The sequence below is a fragment of the Schistosoma haematobium genome, chromosome 3, assembly GCF_000699445.3.
Source record: "Schistosoma haematobium chromosome 3, whole genome shotgun sequence".
NCBI lineage: Eukaryota > Metazoa > Platyhelminthes > Trematoda > Strigeidida > Schistosomatidae > Schistosoma > Schistosoma haematobium.
The window spans coordinates 38,166,537-38,192,765 of NC_067198.1; the positions used below are offsets into that span (position 1 = coordinate 38,166,537).

General features: G+C 36.1%; 1 protein-coding gene across 1 annotated transcript in view; it reads right to left on the bottom strand.

Annotated features, from left to right (window-relative positions):
* The window catches only part of MS3_00010665 (uncharacterized protein), a 50,482-nt gene that overhangs the window by 15,702 nt on the left and 8,551 nt on the right, over positions 1-26,229 (bottom strand). The window contains exons 6-14 of the mRNA XM_051219060.1: positions 23,361-23,597; positions 22,250-22,428; positions 15,540-16,075; positions 13,479-13,660; positions 10,254-10,557; positions 8,073-8,363; positions 5,193-5,438; positions 3,231-3,481; positions 36-475 (exon numbers count right to left, since the gene is read on the bottom strand). Coding sequence (XP_051069825.1) covers positions 36-475; positions 3,231-3,481; positions 5,193-5,438; positions 8,073-8,363; positions 10,254-10,557; positions 13,479-13,660; positions 15,540-16,075; positions 22,250-22,428; positions 23,361-23,597 — 2,666 coding nt within the window. The remainder of the gene's footprint in view (positions 1-35; positions 476-3,230; positions 3,482-5,192; positions 5,439-8,072; positions 8,364-10,253; positions 10,558-13,478; positions 13,661-15,539; positions 16,076-22,249; positions 22,429-23,360; positions 23,598-26,229) is intronic.

The window sequence follows — 26,229 nt, forward strand, 5'->3', positions numbered from 1 at the left end:
GAAAGGAATATATATATAATGATAAAATTATATACCTTTCAACATGATGACAATAATCTCTATCAAATGATAACGCTTCACCTGTTTCCCAAGTAGATAATGATAGCATTGAATAATCTTTCCATGCTTTATACAAACCATCAGGATTTGGTATTGGAATAATAGTAATTATAGCAGAATTAAGTAAACTATGTACAGCTAATTGACTATTACGATTATCACATAAAAAATTTAAAAAATGAATTAATAATTGAGGTGTTAGTCGATCATGACCATGTAGATTACCAATAACAGCTATTTTTGGTATATATTTCATTGAATTATTTGAAAGATATGTATCATTGGTCACATCAAAAAGAAATTCAGAGTCCATCATAGTATTTGGATTAGTAGTTGTAGATGTTTTTAAACTATCAGTATTGAATTCTAAAGTTGTGTATTTTGGACCAATTTTAAATGCATAAATAGGTTTACCCTAAAAATAGAATTACACAATGAGAGGAAGTAAATAAAACATGTATCATAGAGTTTACTCTATAGTTCTTCATGTTATCGGTTAGTATTTATCCAATATAATCCATTAGGTTGATAAGATAAAATTAAATGGAATTACAGTGAACAACATGAATAAACAAAAGACACAATTACGCCTTCCCTTAATATTATACCGTGATTTTTCTGGATTATATGAATAGAATTTTTAAAAAACAACTAGTCTATAACTGGCAAATTAACCATTTATGTCATAAAAATACACCGCACTATCGTAATCAAGCTAACATTAAAATATGACAATATTTAGTCATTTATACAGATTCGTTCGAAAAAAAGAATAAACTATTCAAGGAGGTTACTTACACCAAATAACAACATGAATCAAACAAAATCCAACTTCGGATACATCCTATTAACATCACAAAACTTCAAACGTAATGGTTCGATGTACAATATCTCATATGCTACACGAATACAATATAGCAATATCATTAAAACAGTTCATGTAATAAGCTATGAAGTGATACCAGTCATGAATTAAATATTGAAATCAATGTATCAGTAAACCACCTAAACTATCATACAATTTGATCTTTAGTACACTGAAATCGCCTAATATTCGTCTATTTATTGGGTTCAGTGAGTTAATATTTATTTAACTTGAGATAACGCACATATTAAGTAAATAAATGTCTTTAACAATGGGTTGATTTATCTGATTGATACGATGTTCAAGAATTAAGTCTAATATTTAGGTTCTAACTAGTTAAAGAATAAGTAACCTACAAATCCGCCACAACATTCTGGAACATTTATTTTATGCTACTAAATTGTAAATAAGAAAGAGGATGTGTTATCTAGCTTCAATAAACACTTGATTACGCAATGAGTGACACTACGCACACACGATCTGCCTTAGAAGCAAGTATGTCATGTAAATCAGCTTAAGCACCATCCAATTTTACTTTATCGTTGTATAATAGATATTTCCATCGATTTCAAACATTTTCAGAACCAAATATTGCCAATTTTCAGTTGATTAAGAGCAACATACATGTTATTTATCACTGCAATTCGAACATTGCTCAAAATAATTGACGGATCATCTTAACTCTGAATGGTTAATTCAACGCCGTCAGCATATTGTACTTTTACTTATAATGTTATAGTGGAAGCTGATTACTGTGTTCTAGACTCAATGGGCAAAGGAGGGAGAGAAGCTGCCGAATCAAAAATCAATAAGGACTTGGTGTTAGTTCAAGGTTATTAGTGTTTTCGTCACGTGATGCTAGTGAGTATCTTTAAGTCATAACATTAAAAAATATAAAACACTTTAACTCAGCCAGCTGCATCGTTTTACTGAAGTGAGATTATTTTAATAAAATATTAATAAACCATGAATTCATTCAATTATAATAACTACTTTAAATCAGCACATTAAAATAGTGTAAAATCGAACAATGTATTGAATGTAATGAAAAGTTTTTAATTACGCTGTTACTGTGATAGAATTATATGTTAACAATAAAGTAATACTTCTATTTAAACACGAACGTAAAGGCAAGGATTGGAGAACTAAGGGGATATCGAACTCAAAACAACCGTTCACCAATATCAAAGTGAGAAGCCTCAATACCAATGTCAACACAGTTCGACTGTATGGAGCTGGAAATTCGAGAACTATCACAACCATCATAAGAAAGGTACAAGTATTTATAAACAATTGTCTATGCAAGATACCCAATGTCCGTTGGCCGAATAGCATCAGCAACAGCCTACTGTGGAAGAGAACAAACCATCTTCCAAATGAGGAGGAAATTAGGAAAAGATGTTGTAAGTGGATAGGAGACACATTGAGGATATTGTAACTCAGTAGCCTAGTGCAGATCATTTTCGCATTTATATTGACACGTGAATTTCTATTTATCCTTTTTCCATTTTATCTATCTCTTATTATCTGAATAACAGCAACTATATTCAACAGTTCTAATCAGTTGTCTGAATATGTTAAACAATTAACTGGAACAATAAAAACAACACAAACATTCATTTACAAATACATTCTTCCTCTTTAATGTCTCACATCAACTCGGCGCCAAAATACTGTGAAACTATTCAATCAAATTTAGACGGAAGTTTTTATAAATGATATCAGTTACAATCAAAATATAAACATAACGAAAATACTGTAAGAGGAATGCATAAGATAGAAAAGAATCAAGGGTACTGAGTACCGCTGGAATAGAAACACAAACGAAAAAATATATAATATCAACACAGGATAACATTTTGAGTAACGTTAGTTCAAGGTCTCCCAAAGATTTAACGAGAAACTATAACGGGTGGAATTAATCACATCATTTGTAGATATAACATCTTTCTTGCTCTCTGCCTCTCTCTGAGCCATCAAATTCTCACCAAGAAGTTCAAAATTAACTCTATTAGCGTACTGCATAAAATTTAAGGGTTCGACTACTGATGGGATGATAACGGGTGGATACTAATGAAAAATTCAAGAATAGGACGAGTTTTTCAGTGTTCCCTAGTCCTTAATAGTTCTCTAGTTTAAATTCAGTTCGTGATGAAAATCATTTTCAAATAAAACAAATATTTAAAGTTAGTTGATCAAGGTACAAAAATTACCAAGTAAGAAATGGGTTTTTCAGCTTCGGATGAATAATGAATACATATATAATTTTGTTGAAATATATCATTCAGTGAATATATTTACTTACTAAGCGCGAATGACCAATCGAAAACATTTTACCGCATGTAGAATGTGACGATTCAACAGTATGATTACGCATGTGATCATAGATATCATCTGGACCGTTAAAGTTAATTTCATTCAATTCTCTTTCAAGACGAATATGTGATCTTCCGTTAAAACGATCGACATGAAATGAAAGAGCCATAGCCACCTGCTCATAAGCAATATCAAAAGTGGAATTTTCTGGTCCAGCTGCAGCGAACATAAGATATGTGCCTAAAATAATTATCAGGATATGGTGAACAGACAAATTACTCAGTCCTCATAATATACCATATAATTATTCGCTTCAATAAACTAACTGGCCCTTAAACGACAAATTACAAGCTTACAATCAATGTGGTGTGGATATTGTAACTCAGTGGCCTAGTGGAAAACATTTTGGCGTTTATGATAACACGTGAATTTCAATTTGTCCTCGAACAACAAAACCTATCGACAAGACGGTACGTGAACTGATGAGACCGAATCGAACGAAATGAGAGTAATAATTAGTTACAGTGAGAAAAACTTAAGTACTTGAGTTTTATTAAATATGTCGTCATTAATTTCAAAGTACACATTGTGCTCATTGTTTATTATTCCTTTTTATACATTTTATTTTGAAGTTTCCACTGACATTAGTGTTTTCGCTCCTAAATAGTTCGTATCCTTAACTTTGACTGGCTATGCTGATGAAAAGTGTATCAAATTAGGCTTGTTCATTCCTCTTCAAGGTTGACATCAACGACGTTCTGGAAACAGCTTTGATGAATGTGTGTAACGAAAGTGTTACTTGGAGAAAGACTTTCAGACCTCACTCTGCGATAATACCTAAAAATGCTATCCGTACTCAATCAGATAACGATTCGTGTCCATAGATATGGCATGTACTTTGCATCTTCTATGTATAGCTCTGTAAGTGGTGGTAGTGGTGGAATGAGTGAGTGATGAGATCGATTCAAGTATAATGAATGTCAGAGTGGCTTATGCCAATCTAGACCATCTTCGGTGCCTTCGTGATGTTAGTCTAGCCGTAAGAGGTTGGATCTACACTACAACGCGTCGATAAGAGTAGTTTTGTTCTATGGTTGTGAAACCTGAACATTCTGAGTTGAGGATGTTAAGTGACTCTCCGTGTTTGATCATCGTTGTCTCCGATAGGTGGCTGATATCCATTCAGTGGCAACAACATGCTAGTAATGCAAAGCTTTGTCGACGTGTGTGTTTAGGCATAGTGACAATAATTTAATTGATGTTACCATCTTGAAACCCCAACTTTGGTGGCTTGAGCATGCTCTGCAAATGTTGTTCTAGCGAACTCTACATGATGCATAATTTCTGGACTCCGGAACTGGTTGTAAAAAGCAGAGAGGTGGTTAATGTATAAGATTTTGTCGTGATATGAAATAAATTTGTACAGAACTGGGATCTGTCGGCTCTTCATAACTCCCTAGTTGGTGTTCTAGAGGTGGTGCAACATAGTGACTTGAAAGGTTATCAGACATGGTTAAGAGAAGTTAGTGGTGGTCCTGCTCTAACTTACTTTTAATTTGTTCATATAAGTGAAAGGAACATTTGTAACTGAAAGATTCTATTTGGGTTGTATTCTTATTAACTGAACTGCTGCTCCTATGATTATTATTGTTATTACCATTATTATTCCACTTTCATACACTAATTTCCATTCATTCTGTTCTTTTTTATTATACTCACCTTCATTTTTCTATCCCTTTACAATCCGATTTTTATTATTTGGAGCATATACATTTTGTTGCTCCTTTTTATCAATGTTTATGTGTTTAAATGAAATTTTAAAAATTAATAAAATGCACAGTTGTTCCAGGTCCTATAATTTCATTACTGTACAAAACTCTAGAAATTATATACAACTGATTGCATCTAAGTTCATGTTAAGTAACCAGAAAGAAAAAGAAAAAGAAACCACCTGGAGGAATAAGCTCACAAAAACGACCAGTTGAAGAATCGATTTCCACGGACAACCATTTACTACTATTACTACTGTTTGAACCATCGTTCTTAGATTTATTGGACTGTTGAAAAAAATACATAGCAGGTTGCAAAATAATTTGTGAACTTGCAACTGGAACCCAATGACGATGTTCAACTAAACGAGTTACCAAATCTGATGTTAGTGGACCGGACTCAATCAAAATTTGACCACAGAATGATACTAAAATAATGTACAAAATTAAGATTCCTGATAAGATAGACTTCTAAAAATATTACAGTCAGTTAGTCAAATGCAACACAGAACTTGATACATATTTACATTCGTTGAACTTGTCACACCATATCAACACAGTGCGTTAATATTACCAAGACATACTCCAGAATAGCACAAGTAGTAACAATATCAGCAGCCGTATAAAAGATCAGGCATTGATGTGATTTAAAGAAAAAACAAAGGATTTAAAGTAATCCATAGTCTACTTTAATGACTGTTAAAATAATATTTATAGAAATGAAAATATAACTAAATATCCAATGATTTACACTACGAGAGTTAGTTATAGCTAGAAGATCATAAAAAATCAGGGAACATTAGATGACTAGTTCGTCTTCAGCAGTAGCATCAACCTACGATACTGTTAGGAACAAAAATCCAAGACAATGAAGCTTTGTTGTGATCATGTCACCTTTAACACTACTGGGTTTTTATTCAATGATCCATATTTTTTCAACTTCAATTTACTCAAGATATTGTGCTGTTCATGACAAACAGTTTAACAACTAACTCCAGTCGTGACTTATTTTAATGAATTTAGAAAGTCATGAAAAACACTTAGTTGTGTATTTATTGAGGTCAAAAATCGATCAAAGTTAGAAAACCAATGAACACGTGACAGCACTGAATGGCTGTTTCGTCATAATTTGTGATTTCTCAGCATTGTGTGTCTACGATCCTTTCCCCAAACTCGAGCTCTAGTAAGGAGCGTGACTAGTAGAGTTCAGCCATGTCGGGTGTGAGGAAGGCATCCTTCGAAGACAATGGAAGATAGTCGCGTAATATCGCAGATTGTTTTAAGTTAGGCATCAACACTTTTGAATGGTAACTCAGTGGTCTACAGGTTGGAGGTTCGCGTACGAGACCGAGGGTCCTGGTTTTAATCCTGAAATGGTAGGGTCGTCAATGCGCACTGCTGAGGAGTCACATACTATGATGAAACAACTGTACAGTGCTCCCAGGTTTTTAATGGTTATCTAACTTAGATTGGTTCGTGATAACAAGAGTTCGACAGCCTCTATAACCTGCATACTGAAACTTAATTATGTCATTAATGAGATGAAATCTAGTTACTAGTATATATATATATATATATATATATATTAATGTATTGTATACTGAGGTCAAGAATGCTATCGTTATTGGTTCTCTTTACTAACTGTTATTTGGTTGACTCCATGAGTTGCCAGTTAATAAAAGTAAGATTCTATTTCATCTTAATGTAATCAATAAAGATGAAAGCTGAATATTGAAGTAAAAAAGAATTAAATGACTTAATTGAAGTTTTTTATGCAAGAAATATAAACGTGAAAATTAAAAATCTAGAAGAAACATAAGTGTCTATACATATGAGAAATAAAAAGAACAACAACTAACTGACAGAATTGAACAGTGTCAGTTTGTGCATTGTTCTTATAATGAAACTACCATACTCTTATTCACATAATTAGAACGTCTTAAAATGACAGAAAATTGACAATAAATTTTCATGAAATCAATAATTTTATTAACTACTAAACAACTGAATGATGTTTGAAGATAACCAATTTACGATAATGTACGCATAAAGTATTAACAAAATGCTACAGAATTAGGCAAACATAAGACACCACTTACATAGAGATATAAAATTAAAGACAAGAGATAGTTTTAAAAAATGTATATATTACATTATTATATTGATAAACGTTGGACATTAGTAGCACGGATATTCAGGACTGAATTCTGATTAGTCATAGTTGACATATGTCAATAATACTGAACGAATTTTTTTCAATATAGCCATTTTGTCGCAAGTTTTATAACACATATGAGTTGTGATTAACCCTTACTGATAATGATAAAACAACATACACGCTGAACAAGCTAATCGCTATCTGAATTCAGTAGTTCAGTGAATAACGTATTAGGGTTTCATGTGAAAGGTGCTGAGTTTGAACTTCAATGTGAACATCAGTACTTCAATACAGATACAGTTAGCTGACGAATCTTGAATAGGACAAAATGCTCATACTGAGTGCCACTGTTAACTACAATCCATTGATTCCATACTAAGATTATGATCTTCAAGTAACTAAAGTTAAGCGAGTTCCCAGGAAAAGAAAGCACATTGAGTGAAACTGTGGACGTATGTTTTATGCATTACACTGATATATATATATATATATATATATATATATATATATATATATATATATATATATATATATACATTCCTAACATGTGCAATTGCCATCTCCTCCCCAGAATCTATATATATTTTAAGACGGCATATCGATCGAAATAAGCTTACATAAAGGATTATAATCACCAGGAAAATAAAGAAATTTGAGAATCATTCAAATACATATAAATCAATGACTACAAAGTGGATCGGTTTTAAGCTCATTTTATGCATAACAGCTCGTGATATTACCTACTAATGTGGATAGAAGTAAATGAAGCAATATTCGAAATCCCAAACCAACGGTTGAAAGTCAAGAGTTTTAATCATTAAACCACTAATTAAACATACTAATATTTATAACAGATAAACAGATTGCCTAGATGGATATTCATAAATCTTTAATATATACTTACAATTTCGAACAGATGAAAATAACTTGTTTAAACTAATCAGCGTAGAATGCCATAGTTCCGGTAATTGTTGGGCATCTAAATATGAACAGTTCGATAGATGCTTAGGGTGACAACCTGTTCCCAGACGTAAAATAAAAGGTTCATTATGATTATTATTGATCTCGCCTATGTGATCATTATCACTGGAAGTTAAGGGAGAAGAATAAGAGGACACATATGATGCTGACGACGAAGAGGAGGAGGATAAGGACGGTGAAGCGAACAAATCCAATAAACGCTTTTCAGAAGATGCTAATAACATGAAAAAATATACGTACACAAAAGGGAAATATGCAGAGAATAAATAGGTACAACAAATACAATTACCAAAGAAATATGAAATGAGAATGAAAAGAAAACAAAGCTCATGCTTTCCAGTCATTGGAGTATATTAGTCTATTTTACCTATAACACGTATTCCTATGTGATGAGTGATGAAAAAACATAGACTGTTCATTTGGGTTAGTCACATATGATGTACAGCAAAAGATTAATGAGTATTAATGACATTTAGCGGTGATCAAATCATCCAACTACCAAACAACAGATCGTGTACACAAACTCCGCTCTACTTCATTTCACTTGGACAACCATGTAGTATCACCATACTTCAACTAATCAATATACAACACAGCTGAGTATATCAACCTGTAATTGTTAAACAACCAACATATTTATTCTTCTGTAACAAAATTTTTCGACACTACCACTGTTTAGACAGTTCCATATATTGTGAAATTTGTGAGTATTTTGTGTTGCGAAGTAAATGGTAATAAAATTTAACATTTCATCTAGATATATTATCGTTAAGCCCGATTTATCAACTTCTCATAAACAAATGGGTAATTACGGAGACCATTGTGGACACACATAATAAAGAGAAACAATAAAAGTATACATTGTGGAAATTACTTGAAAATAGATCCAACATTTAAAAGCAATAAGTAATGAAAAAGCGAGTTGAAGATAAGTATGATTCTATGAATTATTGATATTTGCTGCTAAGGAGTAATAGAATGCGACAAAACAATGATCCCGTTGATAGAATGAGCAAAAATTGAGTTAGACAGTCAAACCTTAATTCCACGGAAATGTGAGTGATTTACAAAACTCGTGTATCTTTCAATCGCGTTTTTCCAAGTGACATATGATCCTGTTTTGTAGATAACCATGTTAATGTATCAGTAGAAACCTATTTTGCTGACTATTCGGACCGTTTACTGATTTCAGGTCATTTGTGATGCAGTCGATGGCCAGACCTCAACCGCGTCGTATTATATACAATAGTGCACATGAATGAATCACAATAAGAACCGAAATATACTGGTAGTCCCAATAAAGATAAATGTAATGGAACTCGGCTTCTTAAGTCAATGCGCGCTATTATATATAAAATTTAAACATTGCCAGATGTCAATGATACACATATTTTACGGAATTTAGTGTTCTCTAAACTTGAATGCTTGAACAGCGAACCTCCGTTTTTATTTTCTAGACATCATTAAGACGGACAGATAATCAAAGCTTCACAACTGAATCTATAACAAAACAAAATCCTTAGAACTTGAACATACCACTTGAGAATTATATTGGCAAATTCGAAATTAAATCCAGCACTGAAATCTCATATTCTTATCTGTAGACTACATTTAAGACCAGGATATATACGTGACAGCGAGACTATAATTTGTGGACGAACCAATCAGATTTAAGATAGCGAGTCTTAAATTCTGGTGCGAAATTCATTCACTCATTTGGCTAAGTACCATTTTGGTATTATAGCTTATGTCAGTTCGTGATGAAAACATTAAATCTGACTCCTAACCCTAACATTCAACTGTAAATCCTACCCCTAATTCCTAACACCGATCTATAACCCTCATTTAACCCTAGTAAGTAGGTGGACATTCCAAGGTGATTTTACCGTTGCTCAAAGGTTGTCCATAAATTATAGTCTCGCCAAAAATATATCCTTATATAAATGTATTACCTAGCAGTTAAAAGTAGAACATTATTATCAATTGTCATAAACAGATTTTTCAATCGGTAAAGTAACTTAAATGCACTTTATTTGAATACAATGAAAATTCTTTAGAAAAACCAATGTTTCCACACACACAAAAAAAAAACAAATAAACATACAAATGCTATTCATATATTGTGATGTTTCATTACAATGAAATGAATGTTTTGCAGAACATTTCACTGTTGAATTGAAACCAATAGCGAAATTATGAAATAGATCAGTATTTGAAAATTCTTTGTTTAAATCTCTTGGTATGTGAATTGCAGTTAAAGGTAGTTGTTGATTACGTTGGGTATTATTAATATTTGTTGTAGTTCTTATTGAACATTTTGTTAAATTGTTAGATTCAAGAGAAATAATTAAATGTGGTTGAAATTCACGAGTTATCTTTTGAAACTTTTCATTGTTAAATATTGGATTCTAGAATCGAGTAAAAAAAGGGAGGGAATACAAATTAGAACTTCATCATTAAATATAGAGATAGTGGAAAGTAATTAAACCATAAAAATAACTTCATCGGCAAAAATCGACACACAGCAATAAAATATTGTTCAGCGCACAGGTATACATGGATCAATGAAAAAAAGATAAATAAAAGTTCAGTTTCACGCGTTCTGATACAATTTTACATTTAATTGATATAGTTAATCATAGTAAAACTGAGATCATACTGAAAAACCAAGAAACTAAAACAAAACATATTTGTAGTTTACCTCTCTTGATGAACCCAACACATAACAGTGGTACGAGATGTTGTTACGTGGCTAAGCTAATTTAAACATTACTTCAAAATAATGTATTTAAACGTTTACCACTTCGATATGAAATTTCCTAAATGATGCTCAGTTTAAAAAGATGAGTCGCTAGTTATGCATACTGTTATTGTACACGAAAATGATACATGAATTCTATTATTATATTATGATTATCAAGATAATGTATATATGTATAGTCACTGATCAGTGAGTAGTAAGTAATCTCATGATTATTTAGTTCTGAGTATTGATTGAATTTTATTGGCTTACTGCTGAGCAGCATCAACCACATACAAAATTGAACCCATTCTTTACAATAATTAACTTAATTTCGTTAATATTAATCCCATTTTTATTTTGTTACATAATCCAATTGCTCAATGTGTAATACTTTCTTCATTTCTAACCTAAACTAAGTCTTTGTTTATGCAACATTCTTAAATGTCTCACTACCATGATATACTTGATTTCAATCAGCTTCATTTGGAATTAAATGCTATCATGGGACATCAAAAATAAAAGCTTCTTCGCGGTCACACCTTTAATTTATCGTTTTTTAACCAGAATCGGTAGTCACTAGTGGTTAGCTTCAAGAAGTAACTCCTCTAGTTTTAGTGAGATGCCATAACCATTAGAGTCCTACCACGTTGGTCGTGAGACAGTTCACTACCACAAGCAATAGAGAATGATCGCGCAATATCGTAAATTGATTGAATTTAGACATTAATGCAGTTGGATGCCAGACCAGTGGTCTGGAGATTAGTCATTTGCACGCAAGACGAAAGGTCCTGGGTTTGATCCCCAGGTGAAGGATTATGGACGCTTACTGTCGAGAAATCCCATACTACAACGAAACGGCTGTCCAGTGCTTCGGAATTTTCAGCGGTGGTCTAGCTGAAATCAAGATAATGCTTTACAGAACGAATACTTGTGATATTTTAAGGTTCTGGCAGTTTTGATGGTTGTACAACAATATTAGCTAGTCACTGTATAATAAATAATTCCATATTTTGTAATCCTTTGTAATCTAACTAATGGAATACGAAATGAAACACTTGGAACTAAACATTACATTAATTAGTACCATGTAGATAAAACGAAGAATGGGCAATTGTATGGTTAATAAAATTTAGAATCACTTTGAGAAAGTGAAAAATTATTAAAACTTTTGAAAAATGATCAAGTATCTCTTAATGTTTCACCCACTCATTTAATGTAGGCGATCATTAAAATTAATTGATTATTTAGAAAAACGTTAACTGGAAGGTTTCAATATAAGCTAGTGATTAAAACCTATTTCCAACCGAGTAGTGAGGTGTATTTTCAAAGAGAATTTAAATGTTTCATCCCTATAGCAAATGTTTTGCAGACAGGTGCACGCGCACAATTGTTTGTTCTTTTTAAATACAAATATGGCAACCATAAAAGACCATTCAAGAACATGCCGTAAACCACAAATTCAAATATGCAGACACATAAAATAAACACTAACTTGTAGTATAAAACAAAATACACCATAAAAAAATAATATAAAGAAGAAAATCTGAAACATTGCTTTCAATTGGTGCTACAATAACAACCTGTAGTGAAAGGAAAAAAGATGAAAACAATATGACTATTTTTCCAATAACCACATAAATAAAAACGAATTAAGAGTATGTCGAACTAATATAAACAGGATTTCAATGATTAAACAAATCAAGAAATATTGTAGATAGTAGTTGTTCAACGGGAACTAAGCGGGTAGGTTAGAGAAAATGTATTTGACTATTCTCACACATTGACATATGTTCAAAGAAGACTTTATATTTTGTCAGTATCATCTGAAAAATTTAATCAGACTTTCAATTCTTGAGAAGTAGAATGAAGTATTAACTTTCGACGAATTTAATAAAGGTTTGGAAAGTAAATAACGTTGAGAAGTACAAATTGATGTAGTCAATACTCCCCGTGAAATATGACAAGACTAGTAATGTTCAGGTAAAGAGTCATCAAGAGATTGATGTACTTCTTCTGTACGTCCTTCAAACTGAGGTAAGCCCTTTCTATCAACAGAGTATATTACCGCCTTTAAGTTAAGTGATATAGCTAATCGGACGTCGGTAAGTAGGGCTAATTCAAAAGCCGGTTAAAGATAAAGATTTTTTCAATACGTGGCTTTCGTGATCCGGAAACCCCCTTGTTTCTTATGGTTATTAGCAGTTATTAACAAAAAAATTTAGTCTTTTCTTATAAAACAAGACGATTGGCGATCCTGATTAGTCAGATAAAATTACATTTGGCTCTTCAATTTCCACACCACACTCAGTGTAACTAGTAGGTCTAATACACTAACTTTTACAATTTCTAGAGTTGTCCTGCTAGAGTTTGTTTTTTGCAACTTCGATTGAGTCATTCACTATACAACTTCACTGATAGCTGAAAATCTAAAGTTAATTACACATACAGACTGTTAGTGGATAGTTGGGGAGATTTCTAGATTTACATCAAGGATTTAAAAAAATAATTTCCACCTATCAATGACGGTAGGCATAAACACACAAAATAATATTACAAAGGAAATAAACAAAGAGATTAAAAGCTTACCGAACGATCATCAACATTATCTGAAGACAATTTACAAGTGTTCTGACTTTGATTCATCAAATTTTGTTTTTGTTTGACACTAAATAGTGACTCATGAATACCGACCGGATCCAAATATGGAAATATTAATAGCTGACTAGTAGCTAAAAGACGCCAAATATCCGGACTCGAAGCGGTTAATCCTACGATAAGGTAAGAAAATAAAATAGATTCAATCAAATTCACCTAGACAAGTGATGAATGAAATAGTCAGTAAGAAAATGTACATAAGGATTAAGTTCTGTGTACATGACTAGGTTATTGTACACATTTTCGAGCGGGCTAGTAGTAAGTTATTTTGAGTTCAGAATATCTATTGAAACGACAAAATCCAGCTATCTTAGTTGGAACAATTGTTTCTTGAGGTCTTATTACGTCAAGCGGTTCATTTCCTTAACGATAAGATTAAACTCAGAGGATTTCAAATCCCCCAGTGATATTGCACTGGTTCATACAAGACCTAATAAATATCCTCCATCTAACTGAAACAATATAAAGAATCAGAATAGTTTACCCTTCACTAAGATGGCAACTCAATCACAACTTTTATTTATCACTAGAGACATAAGTATGGCAATAAATACGGTAGATGAGCCAATACTCCTAGATAGTTTACAAATTCGATTGATTTACTTCAACGGAAGGATTATTTATTTATTTACTTTAACACATAGATATTGGTACAAGGAGGCACCAAATACATATGCGCCACACAGATCTCATTCGATATATGTGAGGGCTGTGATACTGCTCGGGCGCCCAAACCGAAGCAGGTGGTTTAGTTAGGGAGCCACTCCCTGAGCCTTCGACCTGAAGGTCTGATCCACAAGGCAGTGGAGCATCGTGAGGAGATGCAGTCCCATGGAAGCCGGTGACCAACAATTGGTTCATACGCCATTTGTTCCCGCAGGATACTGGAGCCCATGTGCACCATTGGTTTGGAATCCGGTTAAAGCGCCGGACATTCGCTTTTCATCCTCGCATTTTCGTAAATAACACCCCCGCCACGAGAAGGCAGTGAGTAGGACTTCCCTGGAAGAGGCTATATACGCGTGGCCATGTAAAGCATTTCGAGAGGGAGAGCGGTCTCTCTCCACTCTCGGCCGTACCAGGGCATTTGGGGGCACTAAAACAAACCCCGACGTTGTACTTCGGATAGATCCACTTTGCGAAATCAATGTTTCACAGTTCACCATAACTGGTTCCCCAATATACTTGGTCTTTAATAAACTTACGAATATTTCACCTACGCGAAAAATATTCGAAGTTGGTAAAAACCAAACGAGCGTTTTTTATCTGGATAGAAATTTTTCGACCCAATGTACTTTTTACTTTCCATATCTTTAAACAGACAATCTTGATATGTTGAGAAAAAAACAACTCTAAAACTCAATGAACTAAGTTCGAAGTTACTTGTTTGTAAGTGTAAAACCCAAATCTAATTTACTTCAATCAAACACCAAGTACGACCAATAAACCAGTAATAATTAACACGCCAATCAAGTTGTAGTAAATGAATGAAAGAATATGTAGCTCAAAAAGTTATTATAACTTACAGATTTATAGGCATTTTTAATGATGTATATTGTCTAACTGTAAAAACGTAACAACAGCAGAACCAGTCGCAATACAATTTTACGTAAATAAATCCAACACCGGTAATATTTTCACTTAGAAAAATCTATATTTCAGTCCAAACCACAATTATAAAACTTTCCTTATATCTTAGTTTAGATAAATCATAAGTTGTTAGTTGCATCTGAATTATAGCAGTTTTATAATACTACTTAGTATCTTCGGCAGTTTAATCACTTATAACAAATTAGATTGACATAATAATAATTATTTCCTTTGTATTATATAAACTTATGTTAATTTAATTTCGGTTATTAATTTACTCTGAAGAAGTAGCTTACATCAAGTCACGAAACGTCAGAGATACAATTTTTCTACTCATTAGGATGTAATAAAAATGTATTTATTATTAACTGTTATTACTATTAAAAGACAAAAAAAACTTACCCGAATGTAAATGACGTAGTAAACGAATAGCGATTTCTGTAGAAATTATTTCCTTACTATTTAAACCGGCTAAAATTATAATACGTATTTTATCGTATTGAGGCTGTAATTTCACATTATTGTAATTGTCATTTTGATCATTAATGGGAATAATATGTGAATAATGAGGAAGTGACAAACCAATTCCGTATACTGTTGACAATTTTTCACTATTATGATCATGATTATTAGTATTGTTAGTAGTAAAATTAGAAACGACCGTGTTTGTTGAAGAAACAGTAATTTGATGTAATGTAAAGTATTTCTTAATGGAATGTGATAAATTAGTAAACATATTTTTTATTGTTTCATCATAAGTTGATTCATGTATGAATGAAGGTAGACGATTCAATGTGATATTGTAATCTAATTGACTTGACCATTCCGCTGTTAATTGATTATCAGGCCATAAAGTGAAATTTAACTGTTCACTATTTGTAATTGACACATAAGGTAGAAGGGATGCATTCACTTCATATTTGAGTGAATCAAAATATCTGCAAGAAAACAAAAGGATCCATAATAAGAATATGCATATTACAATCTTATTCTTAAGTACACTATGAAAGTGTCATTTCTTTTTGGCTTTTAAATACACTAGTGGTGGTCACAGATACAACCTGGTTGATCTAATTAGTTTGGGACAAGTGAGCTCTTGAACTTAAAATCAACTTGGGAAATGCAAGTCTACAGACTACTGATTTGCAGCTACACGACATCAATCTAGAACTTATAAACTGCAACTATACCAGATCATAACTACACAAACTCTGCATCCGCATCTTGAAAAAAATGAGAAAAAAAATCCAATTACAGCATTTGAGTTGGATGGCATAGCGTCGAATTGGTCACAGTAGCGGAGTTGCATTGATTTTTTATCACTCTGTAAATTTGAAAATAGTTATCATATGTAACCTTCCATTCCCCCGATAAGATTCGTTCTTGCCAAACCGTACTTTGCAAATTAAAACTGATTATTATATCGCTTTCTATCCTATGCTTCATATTTCGTTGATTACCTTTCGCTGTGCTGATGTATAGTGTCGTAACCTGGACCGATGCGTATGCGTGTCAGGTCCTATCTCGACTACTGACTGATTGACTAACTCTAGTGCTTTAATTAACTATGTTAGCTAAACAATGAATTAATATGCATAAATTTCTCAACGAATGTGAATTAGGTAAACAATGTTGAAAAATTAAGAGCGGTAGGACCACCAACAGACAAATATTGTTGGGTATTATCACAACAGAAAAAAAAATTAAATCAAGTTGAAATGTGGATTCATGACTGTCTATCGACTGATACTACTGATTCAACATTGAATTTAATATTGCTTCACAATATGCAAGATCAAGATTTCAACAAGACAACAGTTACTATGTTTATCAGTAAAGGTTTATGCTATGAGGTTGTTGATATTCAGAACAGAAATTCTGTCAGTCTTCGTTGGCAAGTGGGGATATTAAGCGGACTCTTCGATATTACTTATTTGTTAAATTTTAATTAATTCATTAGTCGAATTTCAGTCCTACGTAACAGTGGGTTAATATAAACCTTACGGAATAAAACTCGTACTCAGTGAACTAGCTAGTGCCTATTTAAACTCAGTTACCTGGTGAACAAAGGCATTACAGTTTAAAGCAACGGCTATCGATTTTGAGTATCCGCGTGAAAATCACCAGGATATAGGATAAAGATATATTCACTTAATGAGTCCTAAATAAAGCGATTGAAATCAAAAACTTCAGCAGCACAGTTTTATTGCTCTCAATGAGTTCCCCTTCCCAGCGAAATTTCCGTACATAAACAGTCAGTATACAAGTGTCAGTCAGTCAGTCAGTAACAACGTAGAACTTCGTACGTACGTACGTACATCAGTTCGAGTTGCCACACCACATTAGCACAGAGATGCAGTTTTCGATTCAAATCCTGTAGTGGTAGAGGTGGTAAGAGTATAAGCAGTAATCGGAAACATTAGGGTTTGAAGATGTTATTCAAGCAGCATAATCCAGTGAAATAAATTTGGAAAGAGTGAAAAAAGAGACATTAATAATTCAGAAGATTAGAATTTGGGAGAACACAGAGAGTGGATGCACCTGCGCCATTGCAAACGGTTTTGAGCCATGTCATTAAAGGTCTCTAACCATCTGTTTTTATCGCTTCGCGGATCCCAACCAGGTAGTCTACATCTACCAACATGACTCAATTCACTTTGTCAGTAACTTCATGAATTTGTAACATGTTTTGGTCTGGCCGCCTCTAGCTTTCTTCCAACCTACTCCTATACCACTGAACATCGCACGTCGGGGCAGTCAGTGGTTTAGCATACGTAACACGTGTCCCAGCCATCTCAACTGATGAAGTTTCACTACTTCATCAATTGATTTGCCATCCTTACCTACTACACGTTTCCTAGCAACTGCATTACTTACTCGGTGGTCCCAGGATATACAAGCAATGCTTAGAAGACACTTATGATCGAATACTAGTAGCATACGAATATCCTTTACTCTTACTGGCCATATTTCACTGCCATAATGTAGGACGGGACGAACTGCTGCGCAGTAAACACGTCCTTTGGTTGGTAGACGGATATCTCGCCTACGCCATAAATGACGCAAGTTGGCAAAAGCTAGTCGAGCCTTCTGCATCCGTGCTGAGATTTCGTCACACACCAAACCACAAGGGCTGATGAGACTTCCAAGATAAGTGAAGCGGTCGACACACTCAACTACTTCACTCTCTATCATTAGTTCGGGTGTCGATGCAGCCCAATCTTGAAGCAACATTTTGCATTTCGAGGGAGAGAATCGCATCCCGAACATGCTTGCATTGTTGCTTAGAGTGATCAGAAGACTGCATTTTGTCAGCGTCTTCACCAAATAGAACTATGTCATCGGCATATTCTAGGTCAAAAAGTGAACCTCCCGGTAGAAGTTCAACCCCTGGAACTCTAGACGAGGAAAGTGTTATCTCTAAAAGCACGTCAACGACAAAACTAAACAAGAATGGAGAGAGTGGACAGCCCTGACGAACACCACTTGAGGTAATCAATTTTGATGACAGTTCGCCATAAGCTCTCACTCTACCAGTTGTATTCGAGTAAAGAGCCTTAACAAGGTTAATATGCTTCCTTGGTACTCCTTTCAGTGACAAACACTGCCATAGAACCTCACGATCAACAGAGTCGAATGCCGCCTTAAGGTCGAGAAATACTACGATTGTGGGGCGTCTGAATGTGTGTCTATGTTCTAGGACCTGACGTAGTGTGAATATCTGGTCTATACAACCACGTCCAGGTCGAAAACCAGCCTGGTTTTCTCTAGTCTGTTCTTCATGAGCTTTGATTAGGCGTCGAAGTATTATTGAGGCTAATATTTTTAGACACTATATTAGTCAAACTGACTCCTCTGTGATTGTCACAAGAGGATTTCTGTCCTTTCTTACAGACTGGCACAATCAGTGATTGAGACCAGTCAGATGGGATTACTTCCACTTTCCGAATTCTACCTAAGACCTCAGTTAATCTCACTGCTAATACTGAACCACCATCCTTAAAAATCTCAAGAGTAAACCTGTCAGGGCCTGCTGCTCTCCCTCGTTTCAGATTTCCTATGGCTTTTTCAACTTCGTAAAGGGACGGAGGACCTACATTAACTTCCCATTCAGGTTGACTAGAGATCGTGGGAAACCGAAGTGTGGCTGAAGGCCAGTTGAACTGATCCCTAAAGTGTTCTGCCCATCGATCCAATCTCCTGGATTGAGAACGTATAATATGTCCATCTTTCTCTGAGAGTGTTTCGCTAACAGTCGGTTTCCTTAACAAGTCTGAACAATTGTCTGCTAATACCTATTGCCGCTGCCTTTTCCATCTCTCTTGCTTTCGCTACCCACCACTGTTCGCGATCATTGCGTAGGCTTCTTTTCAGCTTGTGCTTAAGCTGACTCCGCTCTTCATTATGTTCAGAGCCAGGTGGAATGAGTTTCCGAGCATCTATCAGTGCGATAGATGCTGCTGAGATCCAGTGTTGCTCCCTAACCTTGTGGTTTGCCATACTAGCAGATATCACTGCTGTTTCCACAGCTTTTCGTATATCATTCCATGCTGCCTCGGGGTGGGCATCACATACACGGCTGCCTAACTGTTTTTCTAGTTGTTCCTGAAATATACTCTTAGCTTGACTATAATTAAGTAGGCCCCTAAGAGGTTTCCTGGCAGCGTCTTTCCTACGTCCAGTAAGACGCAGACAAATACGCGCTCGTACTAGAGCATGATCTGAATCTAAGCATGTGCTGCAGAATGAGCGACAGTCTTCTATCGAGCCCCTCCATCGGTGGCTGATAGCGATGTGATCTATTTGGGTCCAACGTTGGGACGAATTATGGGGTAGCCATGTCAAAAGGTGTTTTTCCTTATGCTTAAAGTTAGTATTTGCAAGGAACAGGCGGTTATCTGAGTATAGCTGCAACAGACGGTCGCCATTATCTGTTCTTTGACCAACGACACCATAAGATCCACCTAGGTGTCTTTCCCCATCGCTTGGTTTACCTACTTGATCATTAAAGTCACCAGCCACTATTACTACATCAGAGCGCCTAGCTTTTCGGAGAAGGTCGGAAAGCTTTCTGTAAAACTCATCTTTTACATCATCTGAGCTGCAGTCAGTGGGAGAATAGGCAGAGACGACGAAGAGGCAACGACGAGTGTCCCTATCTTTCCGGATTCTTACTGTTCCGTTCAGTCGGTCAGCGCACACACGACCGTTTACTGGGATCCAGTCTAAGAGAGCTAGTTCTGCCCTAGGACTCAATGCTATATCTACACCGGCCAGACCACGAGAAGCAGCGTCTAAGCTTCCAGATACATGAAGCTTGAATCGAGTCGGTTCTTTATTTTTGCATGGTGAGGTCAAATGAATGACACAACTCGGATCCTGTATGCGCGTTTCGGAGACGCAGCACACATCGATGGCGCGAGATTCTAAAGTCCTAGCTAAGGAAGCCTGTTTTCCTATTTGGCACAGTGTTCGGACGTTAAAAGCCCCTAAATGCAGTTTGGAGCGCGGTATCAGGAGACCGGGAATAACGTTCCGCATACTCGAATCGTTTGCCCTAGCGTTGCGAGGTGATAAAGGGACGTGAGAAGGGTTAATCTTGGAGATAAGAGAGGTATTAAGAGGCGTAAGAAAGATTTGAATGTGACCAACCTGGTCTCGTGTGCTGTTACGGGTATAAGGGCTGATGTCACTTCCCAACTGCCCACACCGTGGAAGGGTATTGCTTGAGAAGCCTAAAAAGGAAGTCGGATTAATGATGGCCTTAACGACTTTGGATTGTGACCACAGAGCCCAAGGTACAACTGCTTGAGGCCTGTCGCACACGGCCTTTTCGTGGGAGGTTTTTAATGTGTTAGCTCCGTTCTTCAAAGGGCCTTACCGCCGGAGACGGAAACCCGTGAGGTAAGGTGAGGTGTGACATTTTTAGGGTCAACCTTTTTTAACCCCTTCCTTCCTTGTGAGAGGCAGCATCGCTGCAGATGCTGATTGTCCGAGGGAAACACCTTACTGTTGTCACAACCCTCTACAGTCAGCAGTACGATTTCGCCCTCAGACCTTTAGTTGTTGCTTTTAGTCTTACCGTTCTTCAGTCGACCTGCCTGGCATGGTAAAACCTACAGGAACATATGTTCCAGCCAATATAGCTCGGTTGGGTCATGATGATAGGCAAGCCCGACCACCGCGTCAAGGTAGCAGCTACGGTCGGGGTATACAAGTGTAGTGATGCAATACTTAATAACTTATTTAGTTTAAGGCATACTCCAGTAGTCCATTCAAATCCATCAACAGATGATTAAACTTGATCAATAAAGACAAAAAATATCATTAACTTATATATATTCAGTCGTTAATATCTTAAAAGGATAAACTTAACTAAATTAAAACTAATCAAAGATTGTACTAAGACAGGATTACAGTCATAGAACACAGACACCAATTGATTCCGCTGTGGTTCTGCATTGATTAATACTATCGGGAATCCCCAACCAACACATGTTTCATGTGCAATTGTTGACTGATTTGACGTAGAGTTGGTAAAATTCTCAACAGACAGGAAGAAGGTAAGAAACGAATTTGAAAAATTGCTTATTATAAGATTCAGCTAGGTTGAGAATTTAACTTTTTGGTTGAAATAATTGGAATGATAAAAATGACTAGAAATCAGTGAGATGGCACAAAACTTTATACAGTTAGATCTAGTTATTCATTCTTAATTTCGCTTTTCAAATAGGAAATTTCACTGTCTCACTTCTATGAACTCATCCCAACCTATTGTCATCCTGTTATTAATGTTTACTTTATGAAGTTACGCTGATAACTTTATTCATTTTAATGACGGTTAACTGATTGTTCCCGAGACTACCGAACAATTTGATAATTTTCGATTTGAAATATGTATTGGTCATACGCTAAGCAATTGCATGGAACCTTATATCTAAGATATTACAAAATCAATTTTAGCGGTGACAAGGCGGTCCAGGTGCTTAACTCTTAATCCACAGGATTTTAGGTCTGGCGTGAACGAAAGACTGGTGCAACTGACACTTTCTAGATAATGAGTAAAAGTGACTATCATGTAGTCAGACCACGTGAGAAGCAAAACCACTTACCCAATTTTTGAAGCCCACACACGATATACACCACCAGTAGGTGGGAGCAAACGCCAATAATCACCATAGTATGGGGTGGAATTAACTAAATGACTTAATCCCTCCACATGTATAGAAGCTCTCCCGACAGGAAGTTTCGTGGATCCATCAAATACGAAACCACGTAAAGCTCGATGAACCTAAATTCAATTTTTACAGAAGACCAATTTTTACTTCGACAGATTTAAGAAGTTATGTAAGGTAAATTAATGAACTGGGATTATCTGGCAAACGTTTTTCTTATTTCTTGCCTTTACTTAGTATGTGCTTGAAAATCATTGTCTATATTTCCATCAAGATTTCTTCATCGGTAATCAGTAAGCATCCTCACAACTTTTCTTCCCACCAGTAACTCTTTATGAGAATATGTCATGTTTATTCATATATATCCTAAGATCAAATACTGGTTAAGCAAGAACCAAGCTATTCTACAGTTTCACTGGTTGAAATCATGAGTCAATTGAAACTAGACCACCATAGAAAATCTGGACGCACTGGACGGCCGTTTCGTCCTGGTATGGGACTCCTCAGCAGTGCGCATCCACGGTCCCGCACTCCGCGAGATTCGAACCCAGGGCCTACTGGTTTCGCGCTCGAGCACTTAACCATTAGACCATTGAGCCGGCATCCAACGGTGTTAACGTCTAACTTCAATCAATTCAATTCTACAGTTACAATTTAATTCTAAGATACAAGCTGATTCATTTGCGGGACGACTGGGTATGAGCCCCACTCTAGGTGTGAGGGCTAGATACAATACCTGGTTGATCTAACCGAAGTAGGTGGAGCGGGATTTAAATTTTGGACTTAGTGGCTGAAAGCCAATCGCCCTGACCAACAAGCTGTCCCTCCACTTAATTACACAGAAAACCATTATTTAAATATTAATAAAGCATTACATGTATTTTGGGACATTGACACCAAGATATTTTAGTTCTCATGACGTGTAAGTACATCAACTATGGCTTTTCATATAACAAATGTTTCTTTATGAACTAAGATTAAAATGCGAAATGAATAGAAAACTAACTTTTAATTAATACAATAATTATAACAAAATATGGAAACTAACTTCAGATAGAAACGCTATAAGGGAATATTTATTGTCATCCCAATAAGTGGATATTTCTGATCCTCGCGGATACTTAACACATCCTAATTCTAATGTGATTTCCATACATCCCGTAACTAGATAATTCCAATCTTGCATACCACCTTGCAGTGGGTACCAGTTATTTCCGTTGGTAATTCCATTCGGAAAAGTCTTAAAATCACATTCAGGTCTACCCAGGTACATGCTCTTGTGAGCCTGCAATTTACACAACATAAAACACAAATTTTTAATGGCGTTTCTTTAATACATCTTTAGAGGAAAAAAGAACCATATATAATCATTTATCCGAAACCGAAGCTTACAAAAGAATGTCAGTCAGTCAGTCAGTCAGCTACAACGTAGGACCAGGCACATATATGCATCGGTCCAAGTTGCCATACTTCACTAACACAACAATATGGACACCGGATTCATAAAAGTAGTTAATTCAGAGATGGTAATATATAAAAGATTGCAATAAGGATATAGTACAGGAAGATAGAATTAGTTCGTAGAAAGAAAGATATGAAGCGATTTTAATCTCTTAGTTTAAGGGAAAACAGAGAGTGTATACACCGACGCCATTGTGATCGATTCTGAGCCATGTCACCAAGAGTCTCCAACCATCGGTTACGAAAGTCACGCGGACCCCAACCAAGTAGTCTGCATCTACCAACATGGCTCAGACTAGAGGTTAGTGTCTTCAAGCACTGATGCCACGTTTTGGTTTGGCCGCCCCTAACTTTCTTCCAACCATTTCCAATACCGGATAGCATTGCACGACGTGGTAATCGGTGTTCAGGCATACGTAACACGTGGCCCAACCATCTCAGTTGATGAAGATTCATAACCTCATCAACTGATTTACGATCATTCCCTAATACCCTGCGTCTAACCTCACTATTACTTACCCGGTGATCCCAACAGACGCCAGCAATATTTCTAAGGCATCTGTGGTCAAATACTAGTAGCTTACGAGTGTCTTCTACTCTTAATGGCCATATTTCGCTGCCGTAAATTAGAACAGAACGAACTGCTGCGCAGTATACTCGTCCTTTTATTGATAGACGGATATCTCGCCTTCGCCATAGGTGACGTAAGTTGGCAAAAGCCAATCGAACTTTTCGAATCCGTGCTGAGATTTCGTCCGATACCAACCCATTAGGGCTGATCAGACTTCCAAGATAAGTGAAGTTGTCAACGCGTTCGACTACTTCACTCCCTATCCTTAGTTCAGGTGTTAACGCAGACCAGTCCTGAAGCAACAACTTGCATTTAGAGGGAGATAAGCGCATTCCAAACAATCTGGCATTGTTGCTTAGTGCTACCAAAAGACTCTGCATTTTATCGGCATCTTCACCAAACAGGACTATGCCATCTGCGTATTCTAAGTCGATAAGTGGACCTCCTGGAAGGAGATCAATGCCCGAGAATTCAGTAGACGAAAATGTTATTTCCATCAATAGGTCTATAATGAAATTAAACAAAAATGGATAAAGTGGACAGCCTTGACGGATACCACTTGAGGTTGCAAAAGCAGATGACAGTTCGCCATAAACTCTGACTCGACTGGTAGTGTTCGAGTAAAGAGCTTTCACAAGGTTTATGTACTTCTGAGGTACGCCTTTCAATGACAGACACTGCCACAGAATCTCGCGGTCTACCGAGTCAAATGCTGCTTTTCAGTCAAGAAAGACCACCATTGTCGGACGCCGATAAGTATGCCTATGTTCTAGAACCTGACGAATGGTGAATGTGGTCGATGCAGCCACGACCAGGTCTGAAGCCAGCTTGATTCTCTCGTGTTTGCAGTTCACGAGTCTTAGTTAGGCGTCTGATAATTATCGAGGCTAGTATTTTAGATGCTATATTAGTTAAACTAATCCCTCTATGGTTGTCACAGGATGATTTTAACCCTCTCTTATATATTGGGACAATCAGTGATTGCGACCAGTTGGATGGGAATTACATCCACTTCCCAGATCTTAGCTAAAATATTAGTCAACCTAATCGCTAAAATTGGACCACCATCCTTAAAGACTTCTGGAGCCAATCCATCTGGACCAGCTGCCCTTCCTCGTCTCAGATTAACTATAGCCTTTTGAACTTCAGCGAGAGTTGGGGGACCTACTTCAATGTTCCATTCACGCTGTCTGGAAATAGAGGGTAGTTGTAGAGTAGCTGACGGCCAGCTGAACTGCTCCTTAAAATGTTCCACCAATCGTTCTAAGCGTCTGGACTGAGAGCAGATGAGGGTGTCGTCTTTTTCCGAAATAGTCTGACTTACACTTGATTTATTAATTCCAGTTTCTTTTATTAGTCTGTAGAGCTGTCTTGTGTTCCCTATAGCCGCCGCCTTTTCCATCTCTTTTGCTTTCGCTGCCCACCACTGCTCACGGTCGTTCCTTAGACTTTTGGTTAACCTAGATCTGATTTGTTGTCGCTCTTCATCGTGTTCAGAACCTGATGGGATGAGTTTACGAGAATCCATCAGTGCAATAGACCTTGAGGAAATCCATTGGTTCTTTGTAACCATGTGGTTTAAATCACTGATAGATGTCACTGCTGCTTCCACAGCTGCCTGTATTTCATTCCAAGCAACATCTGGGTCAGCCTCGTCTTCAGAACTACCTAATCGTGACCTCAGTTGTTCCTGGAACCTACTTTTGGTTTCCTCGCTACTCAGTTCGGTTCTAATGGATCTTTTTACTGTGGCTTTTTTTGCGTCCAGTGAGGCGCAAGCAGATGCGTGCCCGTATTAGGGCGTGGTCGGAGTCCAAGCAGGTACTCCAGAATGAGCGACAATCTTCTACCGACCCTCTCCAACGATGATTGATGGCAATATGGT